At 48.0% G+C, this 17,340-nt stretch overlaps 1 protein-coding gene across 1 annotated transcript; it reads left to right on the top strand.

The window, feature by feature from the left end:
• Nucleotides 1-904: 904 nt before the first annotated feature.
• On the top strand, nt 905-7,548 carry PLAU (plasminogen activator, urokinase). The gene is made up of 11 exons (XM_061180327.1): nt 905-1,014; nt 1,347-1,434; nt 1,906-1,939; nt 2,083-2,190; nt 2,510-2,684; nt 2,873-2,964; nt 3,167-3,380; nt 3,598-3,746; nt 4,369-4,509; nt 4,848-4,996; nt 5,682-7,548. Exons 2-11 carry the CDS (start codon nt 1,378-1,380, stop codon nt 5,856-5,858), a joined length of 1,296 nt encoding a protein of 431 aa, XP_061036310.1. The 5' UTR covers nt 905-1,014; nt 1,347-1,377; the 3' UTR covers nt 5,859-7,548.
• The last annotated feature ends 9,792 nt before the right edge of the window (nt 7,549-17,340 follow it).

The following is a 17,340-nucleotide window of genomic DNA, read 5'->3' as shown; positions in this document are numbered from 1 at the left end:
CCCAATTTCTCTCTTCAGAGGTGAAAATAGAACTTTCTACGTTAATAAGGCTTTACTATTCTATTGTCTTTATTAAGTGACAATACTATGGCCCAGGCAAATAAATGAATAGTTCAATTTAGGAACTTCCTGAAAAACCTATCAACACTTCAGTAGAAAGCGTCAACAGTTTGTGCCCTAAGACTTTGTTCTCACAATCCTACAATATCATATCACGACTCTTATCCAATCCTTATCAGACCCTCACTTTCAAAGACCTGCCTTATACCAAACTGCAAATTCTCAATAAAATCCGACCCCCTCCCCCACCACTACCAAACTACCTTACCGCAGTAAGCAATAAACTAAGCTTTGTCTTATCCACTGGTTGTGTCGATTTTCGGGGAGCTGGCATACTACTTGGAGGCAGCCCCTGTGAACACGCTTTTTGTCTGTTTCAGCGACCTGTATTTTCACATTGAGAAAGAGACTTCACAGCTGTACGAGCTGCAGACTATGCCTCTAAGCCCAGGGGTCCGAATCAGTGTCCTAGGCAGTTGGGGGCCGAGGGTGGAGAAGAGGTTTAGGGGATCTGGGAAGAGGCATCAGAGCTGGAGGAGAGCGTCTCCCTAGCGCCTCTCCTTTTGGCAAATCGGGGGATGGGGGGTGCTGCACGGGGGCGGGGCTCAGGCCAGGTGAATGGGAGGAGGGGGCGGAGAATTTACATGTCTCTCATACCTCAGTTCAGACCTGGTTCGTCCCCTCCAATGGGGACCGCGCTGCCCCTCACAGTTTAGGTTGTGGAAGCCTGCGGGGTCCAAGTCGCGGCGGGTCCTCAGGGAAGGGGAGGGAAGGGAGTGGACGGGGCGATCCCGGGCTGGGGCGGGGCCAGGGCTGGGGCGAGTCGTAATATAGAGCCAGCACTGCCCGCTAGCAGCACAGCGCGGAGACTGGAGCCCTAGGGCCCGCCCGAGCATCAGAGTGTCCACTAGTCCCCGCTATCCCGGCCCTGCGCCCCTCCGGCCATAGCTGCGGGTGAGTGTGGACCTCCCTAAGAGCGCAGGGTGGATGCGGGCGACCCAGCTCTTGCCGGCTTTACTTCTCCTTACTCGCTGCCCCGGCTCGGCTGCGGCTGCACGCTGAGTCACCGCGCTCCGTGCCCATGTGTTCCCCTGCGGGGACCAGTGCAGGCTACGCCACGACCTCTGAGCCTCCAGAGAGGATAGACGGCCGGGCCTGGGGAGCCTGGTCACCGCGGGCTCTTCCCGCAGGGGACTTAGGGGCTCCAGCCCTGAACTGCAGTAACCCACCCGGTCCGCCTTCGCGCGCTCCTGCGCTTCTTCCCCTGACTTCTCCTTCCCTTGTAGAGCCGCTGTCTAGAGCCCCAGCCTCGCCACCATGAGAGTCCTGCTGGCATGCCTGCTCCTCTGCGCCCTGGTCGTGAGCGACTCCGAGGTGAGTGGCTTCCCTGCTTTTGACTCTTGGCGGCAGGAGGAGGGGGCTTGCAAGACCCCTGAAAAGTGCTGGGGAAGGAAGGGGCTGCATAGGAAGCTGGAGTCCTCCGAATTCCATCAACAGCAGGGCCAGACCCTCCCCGGGAAATAGAACAGGTGTGGCATTGGGGCCTTGAGAACCAAGGGAGCTTGCACTTTTTGGCAAGGGAGGAAGAAGCCGCAGGGACTGCCCCAACCTGCTGGTATCTGATTTGTGAAGCTTGCTTGAGTCAATTCATTTCTCCCTGCTAGAAGCTGATGATCTTCCATTTGAGGGATAGTTAGACATGAACAGGGTAAGGAGAGAGGGAACTGGAGGGAAGGCTGAGTTTGGGGATTGGGGCCAGTTTATCCTCACCCTGGGGTCCCAGGAACATGGGTCCTTTGGTGAACTTTTCCTTTCAATCTCTCCCCCCACCTGCATCTCTTCCAGGGCACCCATGAACTTCATCAAGTGTCTGGTGCATGTGAGTATCCACCCCTTGCACAATATCTGGTTGCACAGATATCTTGGAAAAGCCTCAGGAGGCAGCCCCTCCCTGTCCCTGCTGGCTCCCCCTTTGCCTCCGCCTATGCTCCTTGCTTACCCCCCAACCTTTGTGTTCTCCAGCGAAGTGTGGCTGTCTGAATGGAGGAAAATGTGTGTCCTACAAATACTTCTCCAACATTCAGCGATGCAACTGCCCAAAGAAATTCCAAGGGGAACACTGTGAGATAGGTATGGGGATCCTGACTCCAACTGGGGAGGAGGGGGCACCAGAGACGTGGGGGCAGGGAGACATGGGTGGGATGCAAGAGCAGGCAGGAGTTAGGAGGTAGAGTGGGGGGCATCCTTATCCTCATGTGATTCACAGTCAAACATGAACACACACTATCTCATGAAGCTGGGGCTGCACAAATGTGAGGTGGGGATGGAAGGAGGCCCTTTCTAGTATCTTCTGCCTCACTGAAATCATGTGAGGCCTGACAGGATCTCTAAAATGCCTGTCTGAACTTCCTTCTCTTTCTAATATTCTCATCCTCACATCCTCCCGTAGATACATCGAAAACCTGCTATCAGGGGAATGGTCACTCTTACCGAGGGAAGGCCAACACTGACACCAGCGGCCGGCCCTGCCTGGCCTGGAACTCTGCCACCGTCCTTCTGAAAACGTACCATGCCCACAGACCTGATGCCCTTCAGCTGGGACTGGGGAAACACAATTATTGCAGGTGAGGTGGGGGCAGCAAGGACCCTCCTCATGGCCTCACAGAAACCCTCGTTACCATCTTTTCTGCTTGCCAAGTGCTGGCCATAGCATGAGAAAATTAAGGCCTCTGGCTGAGTCTTCCCTGGAGGGGAGGACACAGGAAAGGCATTCTGGGTTGGAATGGCACCCTTCTCCCCTCTGTATTGCCAGGAACCCAGACAATCAGAGAAGGCCCTGGTGCTATGTGAAGGTTGGCCTAATGCAGATTGTCCAGGAGTGCGTGGTGCACAACTGCTCTTCTGGTGAGTGTCACTGGCCTGTTTATGATGGTGGGTGGAAGGGGACAAACTCATTTGTTCCCTTATTCCATCATAGGAGGGATGAGGAGGGAGGCCTGCAGGAGGAAGGCCTGCCTGGCCCTGAAAAACTGGAAGGTCAGAGGACCAGGAGAAGGACACTTTATCCTCCTTCCCTCCCCAAGATATCACTTTCTTTCTCCTCCAGGAAAAAGTGCCCTCTCTCCTCCAGAAAAGTTACAGTGCAGCCAGAAGGCTCTGAGGCCCCGCTTTAAGATTGTTGGGGGAGAATTCACCACCATCGAGAACCAGCCTTGGTTTGCAGCCATCTATAGGAGGCACCGTGCAGCCTCTGTCACCTACGTGTGCGGTGGCAGCCTCATCAGCCCCTGCTGGGTGGTCAGCGCCACACACTGCTTCATGTATGTCCCTCTGTCTCTTCTCCCTGACCCTCCTGCCCTACCCCAAACAAATCCCTTCCTCCTTCCCAGCAAAAGATTCCCCTTAGTTCTACCCCCTCGGCCTCTCTCTCTATGGCCCATGGCCTTGGGGACAAGTGATGCTCTGAGGTCGCTGTGGTGGGGAGGGGGAAGTGACAGGATCTCATGAGATCAGACTGACTGATCTCCCCTCCCACAGTGATTACCAAAAGAAGGAGGACTACATTGTCTACCTGGGTCGGTCAAAGCTTAACTCCATCACGCCTGGCGAGATGAAGTTTGAGGTGGAAAAGCTCATCTTACATGAGGACTACAGTGCTGACACCCTTGCTCACCACAATGATATTGGTGAGTGGAAAACCCTCATCTGCCGTGATGATGATAGCTGTGGGAGTGGGGGTCTGAGAAGAGACCCAAGTGTGAAGTTGGGGTTGTAGGGGAACTTGAAGACCCTGCTTTACACAACAAAGGAGTGGTGGGGAAGGGTTCAGAGTGGAAAACATGAGGGGCCTGGTGCTCCTCTGTAGAGTCCCTGAATTTCCAAACAGGTATCCTCCTCTGGGTGGCAATGGTCCTGATGGCATATAGCTTGGGCTGGGATGCCCCTTCCATTGCTGGATGGAACCTCTGTCTGTCCCAGGATATAGAACTTGGAGAGATTATTGGGCTGGATTTCAGCCCAGCTACCTCAGCCAGGGCTTTATGAGCTGTTTTTTGCAGGAAAAAACTCATACAGCTGTATGCAGTTGCCCTGGCTGTCCAAGGCTTTGTCAGCAGCTGGAACAAAGTCCTTGAAGCATGGGACAGGCGAGACTTGTTTCAGGTGACAAGCTACCAGCAGACCTCCCAGGATGACCTCTGACTCTGACATAGGGATAGACAGCCATTCCCTCAGGGTTTGGAGGGGAGAGATGGTGACCACCTGACTAGGTGGTGATCTTTCCCCTCTGACCCCTTCCTGCTCCCCCAGCCTTGCTGAAGATCCGTTCCAGCACGGGCCAGTGTGCACAGCCATCCCGGTCCATACAGGTCATCTGCCTGCCCCCAGCGAATGAGGATGCCCATTTTGGCACAAGCTGTGAGATTACTGGCTTTGGAAAAGAGAATCCCTGTAAGTGACATTTGGGTCTGGCTGAGAGGGTCCTGAGGGAGTGTTGTAACCTGGAAGTGAGCTCAGCTTGATCAAGGGAGGACTGTGGATGTAGAGATGGGAGCACCGTGGAGGCAGCAGGTGGGTCCAGGGATGGAGTAGGGAGCATTGTTTAGGGAATGATGAGCCATAAAGTTAAGTGGGTGAGGGATGAGAGAGTATAGGTGGGGTAAAGACTTAGATGTGGGTGGAAAAAAATAAGGGCTTTCCCTGGTAGGGACACTTTTTCATCCCCTCCCTGGCAGACAGTCCCAATAGACACATTTTAATGTACATTCCTCCCTGTTTCCTCCATCTAGCTGACTATATCTATCCAGAGCAGCTGAAAATGACTGTTGTGAAGCTGGTTTCCCACGAGGAGTGTCAGCAGCCCCACTACTATGGCACTGAAGTCACCAACAAAATGCTGTGTGCGGCTGACCCACAGTGGGAAACAGATTCCTGCCAGGTGAGAGTTCCAAGCATCTTTCTCCATCACCCCTAGATCTCCCAGGGCTCCTGGGCCTGTCCCTACCAGCTTTGGGGAGCCTCTCTCCAGTCAAAATCCCAAGAAGCCAGGACCAGGGGTTCAGGTCTTAGAAGGTTTAAACCAGTCCTTATGTATTTACCAAACATTTGTCAAGAGCCTGGCTCTATGCTAGGCACTTCAGACTCAGGAAGGGAGGGGGACTAAGACCCTAAGAAAGAGAAAACAACAGAAAATAACACAATTCAGTGCTCAGAGTGTGGTGTGAATTATAAATGATCAGCTGTTTAGGAGAGGGATGTGAGCACCAACTAGATGGTCACCGAGGGGGGCACTTTAGAGAGAATGTGACTCAATAGGAATTTGAGGAGGCAGAGGAAAGAAAAGAGAGCATTTCAGTTGCAAGATACAAAAATGAGAATGAGCACGGCATATTTTGGGATGGGAAGGAGAAGTAGGGTCTGAAAATGTAGGTGGAACTGTAGATAACAGGACTTTGAAAGCCAAGCAGGGGATTTTTAAACTTGATGTGGTAGGAGATGGGGAGTCACTAAGGACTTTGACACTAGGAAACTCTCCCTTCTCTCTCGGGCATGACTGGGTGGTAGGATCAGATGCCCCTTCTCACTTCTCCCAGGGCTCACCTTTTGTGTCTTTGGCTTAACAGGGAGACTCAGGGGGGCCGCTGGTCTGCTTCACCCAAGGCCGCATGACTCTGACTGGGATTGTGAGCTGGGGCCGTGAATGTGCCATGAAGGAAAAGCCAGGCGTCTACACAAGGGTCTCAAGCTTCATGCCCTGGATACACACTCACATTGGGGGAGAGAATGGCCTAGCCCTCTGAGGGCCCCCAGAGAACCAAGGGAAGAGACGGGTACCACCCACTCCCACAGTGACCGTCACTTTTGCAGTAGGGCCATCTGCACAGCTATATGTAACGAAGAGACTGAGGAAGATGAGCTCTGCAGAGGTGGTTTTGCTTGTGCTGCCCATCAGGGTGAGTGACAGTAGCTTCACCCTCAGATACACGTCTGGGTGCTGGACACCCAGATCTCCCCTGGCTAGGATGGAAGGGTGGTCCTCAACCAGAATGGTATTGTCATTTTCTGGACTAAAGCTTCCTGGAGTTAAAAATGGCATCTTCTGTGCATAGGTGGAAGGAGAGCCAGCTCCCTGGCAGTGGGCCATTCATGAGGCCCACTGTTGGGAAATGAATAATTTCCCAATTAGGAAGTGTAACAGAACTGAGGTCTCTTGAGAGAGCTTGGCCAATGCAGGAACAGTGGTTTGGAGAGTAAGGACACTAAATGACTTGAGGGAAGGGCTCTGACATTCCATGAATGTATCAGGAAATGTTATATACGCGTGTGTATGTTGGCACACTTGTGCACAGGCTGTGTCAGTGTAAGAGCTGGTGTTCTGTGTCTGACTGCACGTCTAGATACTTCCCCAAATCGTATGGACTGTGACATCACACAGAATGGCCTGTTTGGAGAGGTTGTGGGGCCTCTTGGGTCTCCCAGGCAATGATACATATAAATGTATCATTCTGGGGCACAGACTGTGACCAGCACTAAATTTCCAGTTTCACATTCACATAGATGTCCATTCTTGGCCAGTTATCCCTTCTGACCTTCCAGCCGAGTTCATCCAATCCTCACTGAGTGAGGTGAGGACCATTCCTGTACACTGAATATTTAATAATTATATTCTGGTATTTTTATTTATATCTATTTTTGTAATTTTGAATAAGTATGATTGATCAAATGTGATTTTTCTGAAGATTTTGGCTCTTCCCTCGTGCTTGTATGGGAGGGAGTTGGGAGCATAAAAAGTAGAAAATGACGATGGTGGAATGCACCCGAGTTTCCTGTGGGGCTATATCTGGACTTAATGGGGCTTTGGGAGGAGAAGCTAGGAGACTTGTAGAACAGACCCTCCATAGCACATAAGGTACAAAAATGTGCCCCAGGCCAGAAGTCCACAGCTTGGTAAATGGTGTGCAGGCTTTGTCAACTCCCAGTTCCCTCCTCAGCCTGATGCCTTTGTGCAGTGCACATCTTGTACAACTTTACACGGTGATCCTACCATATACTCTTCACTCTGCCCCCAACAATCCTTGGGCTGACTTCAACCAAGGGGGACATGTGCATGAGTGAAAATTGATGATCCCAAACCCAGCCCAGCTTGAGTCTGTGGCATTCAGGAAACAGAAGACATAATTTCCCATCATCTGTGCATGGGGCTGGTGCTGAGTTTCCTCAGTGTGTGTTAATGAAGCTCATGACCAGCCTTTGCTATCCCTAATATCAGGGAGCTCAGAATCTAAAGCTGGGTGATATCCTAATGGGCGTGTACATATATTTTGAACCAAACATCAGCTTCTTAAGAACTGGATGTAGAAGGCAGGTCAGGAGTTACAGTTGGATGCCAAAATTTTGGAATTTCCAAGCTATGCTAGTGAGTTTTGGCAGTGTTTGTTAGCCAAGTCACCTGCGAACTTAAAAAAAAAAAAAAAAAAAAAAAAATATATATATATATATATATATATATTTATATGTTTATGCTCCACCCACAGAGATTGTGATTCAGGTCAGGGCTGGTGCCAGGGCTCGTGATTTTAGAAAAATTCCCTAGATGTTTCTGATATGCAGCCCTGATTGAGATCCATTGGCGACAATTGGCCAGATTATGTGAAGGGCCCAATAAATTCAAGATGTGGTCAGCATATGTTCTCTGCATGAACAGTTAGATTTCTGAGTGGGGTTTGGGGGCACAAGGTCTCCTGGGCTTCCTGTTCAGAGGATCCCTAGACAATGGACCCCTGGAGGGCAAGGACCCAGAGCATTCAGCTTTTAATCCCCATAATCTGGCATGTTTCATTCAGTATGATGCAGTGGTTCAGAGCATAGATTTTGGAGTCAGGTGGCCTGGACTAGATTCCTGGCTCTAAAATACTAGCTGTATGACTTGGGAAAAACTCTTAACCTTTTGTGCCTCAGTTTCCTCATCTGTATAAAAGAGATATCTACCTCCTAGGATTGTTATAAGGATTCATGCGTTCATAAATCTCTTAGCCATAATCCTGGCACCTAGTAAAGGCACAAAAACAGTGGCTACTATTACAAAACTCTGTAAATTCTCATAGAACTGAATGGGAACCCCTTCCCCTCTTTACCCCAGGATTGCATAGGTGTATTTTGTGGAAGCTGAAACCTGCTAGGAGAGAAAAGGCAAGATGTGAAGCTAAGGAGCCCAGCCCAGGCTGAGTTGCTGCTCAGCCTCTGCATACCCCCCAGGGGCCAAGAAAGATCTTGTTCCAACATGAACAGCGCCAGCATCAGGGCTCACAGACACTGAAAACAGGAAGTATGAGCCCCACTGGTGGGTTGAGCAATGCACTGCTAACAATCTTCAGACCATTTCCCAGCCACCTGACCGACCCCCAGCCAGCTGCTACCTCTTCCCAGTCACAGACCTCACTCCGGGCTAGCAGGGATCAGCCACTTCTCCAGCAACCAGTTTCAAGGCTCCAGATACGACCCTGTCACTCACTTTAGGGACTGCCTTTTTCTAGTGCTCCCTAAGTGCTGGACATTGTGCTAAGTTCTTCACCTATTATCTGGTTTAATCCTTATAACAATCCTATGGGGAAGGTGCCATCCTTAGCCCCATTTAACAGCAGAGAAAATGGAGATACAGAGAGATTAGGTGACTTGCCCAAGGCAACGTGGCTGGTAAGTAGCAGAGCAAGGGTTCAGACCCAGGCAGCTGGCTCCAGAGTGCACAGGCCCAGCACTCTCAGCAGGGCCCAACCTGAGGGAAGGTTAGCAGCCCTCTTTTCAAGCTCCCTACTTCAGGGATGCTGGGTGCAGGGAGGCTAAGTGTATCAGAATTTCAACCCTGGCCTAGATTATAATTCTTTCCTCTTAAAAGATTCCCAGGCCAAATGAGCAAATCACACTCAGCCACCAGTTTCAAAGTAAAACTTTACCCTTCTCAAGCAAACCTCAGCCTTTTTGGTTGAAACCTGATTTCATTGAAGTGGTTTTTGTTTTCACCAGAACCCCTCCTTCTGAAATAGTCTGTGGCTCATTCTATTATCAGGACTCAACTTGATTTCCACTCATGCTCTGCCTTTCCCAAGCCAACCCCGCACAACAACAACACCCCTGAATACACACCTCCACCCTCACCCCTGTTTGTCCACCTTCCTCCCCAGCTGCTGACATTTGAGCCTGCCCTTTGAATCACAGTGAGAGGAGTTTGCTGAGGCGTTCTTTAAATAACAGTACTACTGAGGTATACTAAATCACATAGCATACAATTCACCCATTTAAAGTGTGCAACTCAATGATTTTTAGTATATTCACAGAGTTGTGCAACTATCACCACAATCAATTTTAGAACATTTTCATCACCTCAAAAAGAAACCCCATACCGGGGAAGAGGGATAAATCAGGAGCTTGGGATTAACATACACACACTACTATATATAAGATAGATAACCAACAAGGACCTACTGTATAGCACAGGGAACTCTACACAATATTCTGTGATAACCTATATGAGAAAAGAATCGGAAAAAGAATGAATATATGTATATGTATAACTGAATCACTTTGCTGTACACCTGAAACTAACACAACATTGTAAATCAACTATAATCCAATAAAATTTTAAAAAAAGAAACCCTATACCTATTAGTAATCACTCCGATTTTCTCCCCAACCCCCTCAGCCCCTAATCTACTTTCTGTCTCTATGAGTTTGCCTATTCTGGACATTTCATATAAATAGAATCATATAACACCTAGTCTTTTGTGACTGACTTCTCTCCCTACCATGTTTTCCAGTTTCATCCATGTTGCAGCATGTATTAGTACTGATGCTGAGTTTTAAGTAGCAAATTGGGAGAAAAGATAGTCTAGGCCCCCTTCCGACCTTGCAGTCCCATTGGGAGTCATTCAACAACCTTAAAAAAATTTTTTTTTTAAGGATCTTGACACCAGGCACTGTTTTAGATGCTGGGGATACAGGAATAGTGCTAGTCCTCAAGGAGCTCACAACTTTGCGAAGGAGACAGAACGATGACCACAGTTTAATGTGATAAAAATTGTAATATTTTTGCTATAATAAAAGTATGTATAAATGTGTGGAACAATGATGAGGAAGCAAGTAATTCTGCCTTGGCAAATCAAGGGAGACTTTCCAGAGGAGGTGATATTTTACCTGGGCCTGCAAAGATGCAAAGAAATTTGCCAAACAAGGAGGAGAAAGGCATTCCAGGCATAGGGAAGATAATGAAGGCATGAAAAGAAAAGCAAGGTGTTCTCAAGAAGTGATGAATAAACTGTTGTGGTAGAGGAAAGAGTTGGAGGGGCAGTGAGCAAGCATGGAGTAGGGGTGGGGGTAAGGAGCTGCTGGGATCCAGCAGGTGAGGACCCTTAGGCAGGGCTGATACTTAGTAGCAGGTGCCAGTACTGCTCAATCTCTAAAACACTGATGTCCCAAGATCCACACACACCCCACCCCTGACATGGTCCCCTGCCACCCAGCCTCTTTCCAGTTCTTCATAATCCAGCAACCACAGGGTTAATGCCTGGCAAAGGGCCCCTAGCAGGGGCCTCTGAGATTCCTTCCCTCCTCCAGCTGCCTTCCATGTGTTGGTACTCTGAAGTCCTGCTAGTTAAGTATTTTGAATATCACTTCTTGCCCTCAGGTAGTAAATCTAGAAGGTTAATTAAGGTCAAGGAGGCATAAAAAGTTTTTTTTTCTCTGAACTAAAAATTTCCACCCAATTGTAAAAGTAACTATAAAAGTAAAATGCTTCCATAGCATTCCACAGCCATTTTTTAAAATTAATTTTTATTGGAGTATAGTTGCTTTACAAGGTTGTGTTAGTTTCTGCTGTGCAGCAAAGTGAATCAGTTATATGTATACATATATCCACTCTATTTTAGATTTCCTTCCCATTTAGTTCACCACAGAGTATTGAGTAGAGTTCCCTGTACTATACAGTAGGCTCTCATTAGTTACCTATTTTATACATAGTAGTGTATATATGTCAATCCCAATCTCCCAGTTCATCCCCCCTTCACCCCCCCAGCCATTGTTAACATCTCTAGCTTCTTGGGTCTCCTTTGCCATCTCAACCTCCTCTACTTGGCCCTGAACATTGGGTTCCCCAAGACCAGACCCTAGACCAGCTCCTCTTCCCACCCTAAACTTTCTCCCACACAGTCTTATTCACACCCAGGCTTAAATTACCATCAATCAACAGTTGATTTACAATGATTATCTCCAGCCAGACCTCTCCTCTGAGATCCAAACCCTTACTTTCCATTGTCTACTTGACGTCCTCTTTTGGTTTTCACATATAGGGCACTTCAAACTCAACCTGCCCCGAACCAGCCCTGTCTTCAGGCCCCAACCCGATGGGCTTCTTCCATTACTCTCTGTCTCGGGTAATGGCACCACTTCCATTCACATCCAGAAACCTAAGAGTCATCCAGATGCTTCTCTCCTTTCACCGCGCACCCCCTACCATCCCATCCATCTCCAAATCCTGGCAATTTGCCTAAGAGTTCTTTAAATTTATTTTATTTATTTATTTATTTTTGGCCCTGTTGGGTCTTCGTTGCTGCGCGTGGGCTTTCCTCTAGTTGCGGCAAGCGCGGGCCACTCCTCGCAGCGGTGTGCAGGCCTCTCATCGTGGTGGCCACTTCTGTTGTGGAGCATGGGCTCCAGGTGCGCGGGCTTCAGCAGTTGTGGCGCACGGGCCTAGTTGCTCCGTGGCAGGTGGGATCTTCCCGGACCAGGGCTCGAACCCGTGTCCCCTTCATTGGCAGGAGGATTCTTAACCACTGCACCACCAGGGAAGCCCTGCTTAAGAGTTCTTGAGGTCATCCATGTCTCTCCATTTTCACCACCACCATTAGCTGAGCCCATCCCACCATCAACTCTTGCCTAGACCACCACAATAGCTTCCCAACTGGCCTCCCCCATTGACTATCTCTCTTTTCACTCTCCCCACACCCCCACCAATCCATTCTGCTCATCTGAAGCAAGAAATCTTTGAAAATGCAAATGTGCTTAATAACTCCCATTGCTCCTGGCTGGCTAGCTTGGGCAGGGTCCAGCCCCTACCTCCTCTTTAGCTCCACCTGGCACCAACCTCTCCCAGGCTTGCCCTACTCAGCCATTCTCTTACTCATCAGTTCCTCTCTCACCACAGGGCCCTTGTTAGTCATGTTCCTTCTGAGTGGGACTTTCTTTGACTGGTTAAGTTCTTCCTCATGCTTCAGAGATCTCTTTGCCAAGGAAGTCTTTCCTGGGTTGCCTCTAACTATAGAAGGTCTCACTATTTTGTCTACAGTCTCATTACACTATGTATCATCTCTTTGATGCACTTGTCACTGTTGCAATTTTACTTCTGCTGCATCACTATTTGATTAATGTTTGCTTTTCCCCACCAAAATGTAACCTCCATGAGGGACAGTGTGTGGTTTTTTTGGGGTTTTTAAATTAGTTATTTATTTATTTTTGGCTGCGTTGGGTCTTCGTTGCTGTGCTCCAGTTTTCTCTAGCTGTGGCGAGTGGGGGCTACTCTTCATTGTGGTGCACAGGCTTCTCATTGTGGTGGCTTCTCTTTGGCTTCTCTTGCTGCAGAGCATGGGCTCTAGGCACGCGGGCTTCAGTAGTTGTGGCACATGGGCTCAGTAGTTGTGGCTCGCGGGCTCTAGAGTGCAGGCTCAGTAGTTTGTGGTGCACGGGCTTAGTTGCTCTGCAGCATGTGGGATCTTCCTGGACCGGGGATCGAACCTGTGTCCCATGCATTGGCAGGCAGGTTCGTTAACCACTGCACCACCAGGGAAGTCCTGACAGTGTGTTTTGATCACTACTAAATCCCCAGCATCAAGCATGATGTCTAGAATATGGCAGATATTTAATAAATGTTTACTGAATGAATGCATTCTGATGTTTCCATTTTTTCTCTGTTTCTTTTTTACATAGTTGTGTTCACACTCTATACATAATTTTGTATCTTGTCCTTTGCTTTTGTCATATTTTGTCATAAGCCATTTCCTGTGGTATTGCAAATCTCTCCAAGAGAGAGATTATGTACAATGTAGTTAATAACACCCATCCAACCTACCTTTCTGGATTGAGGCATCATAAAGTATGTGAAAGTTATTTGTAATCTATATGTACATATGAGACAGTATTATTTGCATTTAAAAGGAAATGGGGGTGAAATTTCTCTCTGGTGCCCTCCCCACCATTGCCCTTATACCTCTTTTCCTCAGGCATTTCTTTTTTTTTTTTTTTGGTGCCCTTGTTCTGCCTGACCACCTTGTTAAGGTCTAAAATAACTCATTAACTTTAATATGCTACCAGCCCAAAGAGTTTACATTTTTTAAAAGGACTTCTAAATGAAGGGCATTACAGCCAATTTGGTGAGGTTTGGGGGCTGAGAGAGGACTCAAGATATTCACTGATTCATTGATTTATTCTCACTCATTTCACTCATTCATTTAACAAACATTTATCGAGAGTTGGTCATGGGCCTGGCACTGTGCTGTGTACTGGGTGTAGAGATGAAAGCCCCAGTCTCAGCTTCAATGGGCTAAAGGTAAAGTGAGGGACAGACAAGCAAATGAACAGACTACAGTGAGAGCATAGCTATGAGGAAGATGTGTGAGATGGGCATGGAGGGCTAACAGTGGAGTCTCAAAGGGCAAATATGGAAGGGACAAATGACAATCTGAGTACAGGAAACAGTATGTGCAAACGTAAAGAGGAAGGAGAATGCATGGAGCCCTCAAGGAACTGCACGTAGTTCAAGTGGATGGGCTATACAGGGCCAATGTTAGAGAGGCAATTTGGCTGGAGGAATTGCCGAGAGCTGAAACCTGAGGGCCTAGAGGACCCTGCCTGCCACATGAAGGACTTTGGATTTTATTGTAATGGGGAGTCATTAGAAAGTTTGGAGCATGTGACAGCAGTGTGAAAGATTTGAGTAAAAGAAGATTCTTTGGCCTAGATGAGACTATGGGCAGGGAAAACCAGCTCAGAGACTAGTACAATTAGCCAGGTAGGAGCTGAAGAGTGTCTGAACCAGGGCAGTGGCAGTGATGTGGGAGGGGAGGGTACAGATATAGGAGATGTGGGGGGGATAGAATAGACTTGGAGTCTGGATGGGGTGAAAGGAGGAGAAGGACGTATCATTTGGTTTAGCCTCCTGCCTTTGGATAAGTAAGATACTGCATAATTTTACAGGTGAGAAACTGAGGTTTCACTGTAAGTGATTTCCCTAAAGCCATATCTAGTAGGTAGTTGACCGAACTAGAGTTACTACTGGTGCAATTTTGAGGATCAGTATCTACAGGGCAAGCTAGACCTGCTGATGATGGCCTATGTGACTCTGTCCACTCAATTGGAAAAATCCTCATCACCATAATCACCAAGTGGTGATGTCATCCAAACCTGTGGGGGTTGACGCTTGTTTCCTAAACATCCCAGGTCTGTTCAGCCCTGTGACTGTGGTTCTGACTGAAGGAATTTCTCCAAAACCTCCCAGTCCTGTGATGCACTGTCAGTGAACTGGTGGATGGGTCTGTGGTATGTATAAGGGGATTAGCAGATGCTGTATCTAGCTGTTTGCCTTATGGCTTCCTAGAACTGAGACATGACTTCTGGTGTTCGGGAAGATCATATGCACTTGGCACATAACCAAGTTCTGCATGCAGGGTGTGAAGGTGAAGTCGATTTTGTAAGAACTCTGGCTGATGGTGTTTTCAACCCAACCCCTCCATCCCCCTTTTCTGTGGTCTGCCAATTGCCTTTACTTTCTCACTCCCTCTGAATATAAAGGAAAGGGAATGACTTTCCTTTCTCACCTGGCTCTTCTCATCCTCGCTCTGCAGTCTCTTTAGCTCTCTCTTTCCAGAGCTGGCGTCAGTGCCATGGGTGAACAGGACTCTAGCTCCAGTTGGGCTTTCCCCCTGATTAGCCTGCTGACATGGGTCAGCCCCTACCTCAGATTTTCTCTTACTCCTCACTACACCTGTATACCTCTTTCCATCACAGGCTGAGAGGCTCTGCCTGGGGAACTCTAAGCTTTTGAGCCCCAGGGGAGCTGGACATATATGTGGAGTTAACAGCTATCGATCAGATCACTTTTATTCTCCACTGGAATTTGGCCACCATCCCTGGCCTTGGAGAGCTATTAGAATTCTGCCAGATGCCCCAATGGTAAGCTTACCAGAAGTCCTGCTCTGACAGCCGCCCCTTCTTGTAGCCCCATCACATCAACACTCCCTCAGGCACTTACCTCAGCCCTTTCTCTCTCCTTACCTGGACTACTTCATGGCTGAGAGAATGAGGAGGAAGGATGGACAGAGGCACGGGGTGGGATAAACACTTTGCTTAGAACATCCATCTAAAGCAGTGGCTCTCCAAGTACGGTCCTTAAATCAGCAACTTCAGATCACCTAGCACATGTTAGAAGTGCAAAATTATCAGGTCCCACTCAAACCTACTGAATCAGCAACTCTAGAGGTGGGGCCCAGCAATCTGTGTTTTAACAAGACCTCCAGGTGATTCTGTAACATACTCAAGTTTGAGAACCACCCATCTAAGGCACTGATTCTCAGACTTCAGTATGCACACTGAACCACCTGGGGAGCTTGTTAACCATAACGTGGTTAAACAAAACTGGATTGGTATCTGGGCAACTGTATTTTTAGCAAGCTCCCTAGGTGATTCTGGTATTCATCAAAGATTGAGAATCACTGATCTAAGAAATTCATTTTACCAGTTAGCTGAGTCTCCTGGGGAGGGAGCAGACAGAAGGCTGTGGAAATGTCTCTCAAAGTTCCAAATGCCACCTGCATCTGAACTTCTGGGGAGCTTGTTAGAAAAGCAGGATCTGAGTATCAGATGTATTGACCCCAAATCTCTGGACCTGAGGACCTGGCAGCCACATTCAGAGTTCTCCAGGTGATTCTTATGCATGTGAAAGGTCCGCAGGCATTCTGAATGATGGATGCATGTTAGAATCACCTGGGGAACTTTAACAGTGACCTGATATCTGAACCCCACCTCCAGAGAGTCTGATTTAATTGGTCTGGGATGGGGCTTCAATATTTTATACAAGTCGTCCCTCCCACCCCACCCAAGTGATTTTAATGTATTGTTAGGGTTAAGAACCATCAGGTTAAAGGATGATGCAGATCTGGGAAGAATCAGGAAACAAGAGAAAGCGAAGGAGTGCCAAGGAAACAATTGGTGGAATCCTGTGGGGGAGGTTAGAAATGTCAAGTTGGAAATCCGGGAGGAGATAGAAAGGTGGGAAGGGCCTCAGGTGGGAGGGGGAGCAGGTTGGCTTGAGTGGTGTGGAGCTTGGTGTAGGAAAAGTGTTAGTGTATTAGTTTTCTACTGCTGCTGTAACACATTACCACAAATTTAGTGACTTAAAATAACATAAAGGCATTATTTTACAATTCTGGGGGTCAGAAATCCCAAATGGGTCAGCAGGGCTGAATTCCTTCTGGAGATTCTAGGGGAGCAGAATCCATTTCCTTGCCTTTTCTAGCTTCTAGAGGCTACCCACATTCCTTAGCTCATGACTCCACATCACTCTGACCTTTGCTTCTGGCATCACATCTCCCTCTCTCACTCTGACTCACCTGTTTCCCTCTTACAAAGATCCCCTTATACATTGTGATTATGTCAGTCCTACCCAGATAATCTAGAATAATCTCCCCATCTCAAGATCCTTAACTTAATCACATCTGCAAAGTCCCTTTTTTCATGTAAGTTAACATAGTCATAGATTCCAGGGATTAGGATGTGGATATTCTTGAGGGTCATTATTTGGCCTACAACAGTCCGCTCTCTGGCCCCCAAAGATTCACAATCATCACATATACAAAATACACTCACCCCCATTCCAACATTCTCCCAAATCTCGACCCATTAGAGCATGAACTCAAAGCCTAAAATCTCATCACCTCAAAAGCCCCAACTTTCATTATCTAAATATTCTTAAATAAGGTATGAGTGAGGCACTGGATATAATCCATCCTAAGACCCATGTTCTCTCCATCTATGAACCTGTGAAACTCAAGAAACAAGTTATCTGCTTCTAGGAATAGGCATAGGATAATAGTTATAGACATTCTCATTTAAGAAGGGAGAAAATGGAAGGAAAAAAGAAGTCACTGGTCCCAAGAAATGTCAAAATACTGCTGGGCAAACTCCCTTAGGTTTCAAGGACTGAGAATAATCCTCTGTGGCTCAAGGTTCTGTCCTCTGGGGTTG

This window comes from Eubalaena glacialis, chromosome 1, assembly GCF_028564815.1.
Source record: "Eubalaena glacialis isolate mEubGla1 chromosome 1, mEubGla1.1.hap2.+ XY, whole genome shotgun sequence".
NCBI classification, from domain to species: Eukaryota; Metazoa; Chordata; class Mammalia; order Artiodactyla; family Balaenidae; genus Eubalaena; species Eubalaena glacialis.
The sequence above is the reverse complement of the archived record's forward strand: the minus strand, read 5'-3'. Positions and strand labels throughout refer to the sequence as shown.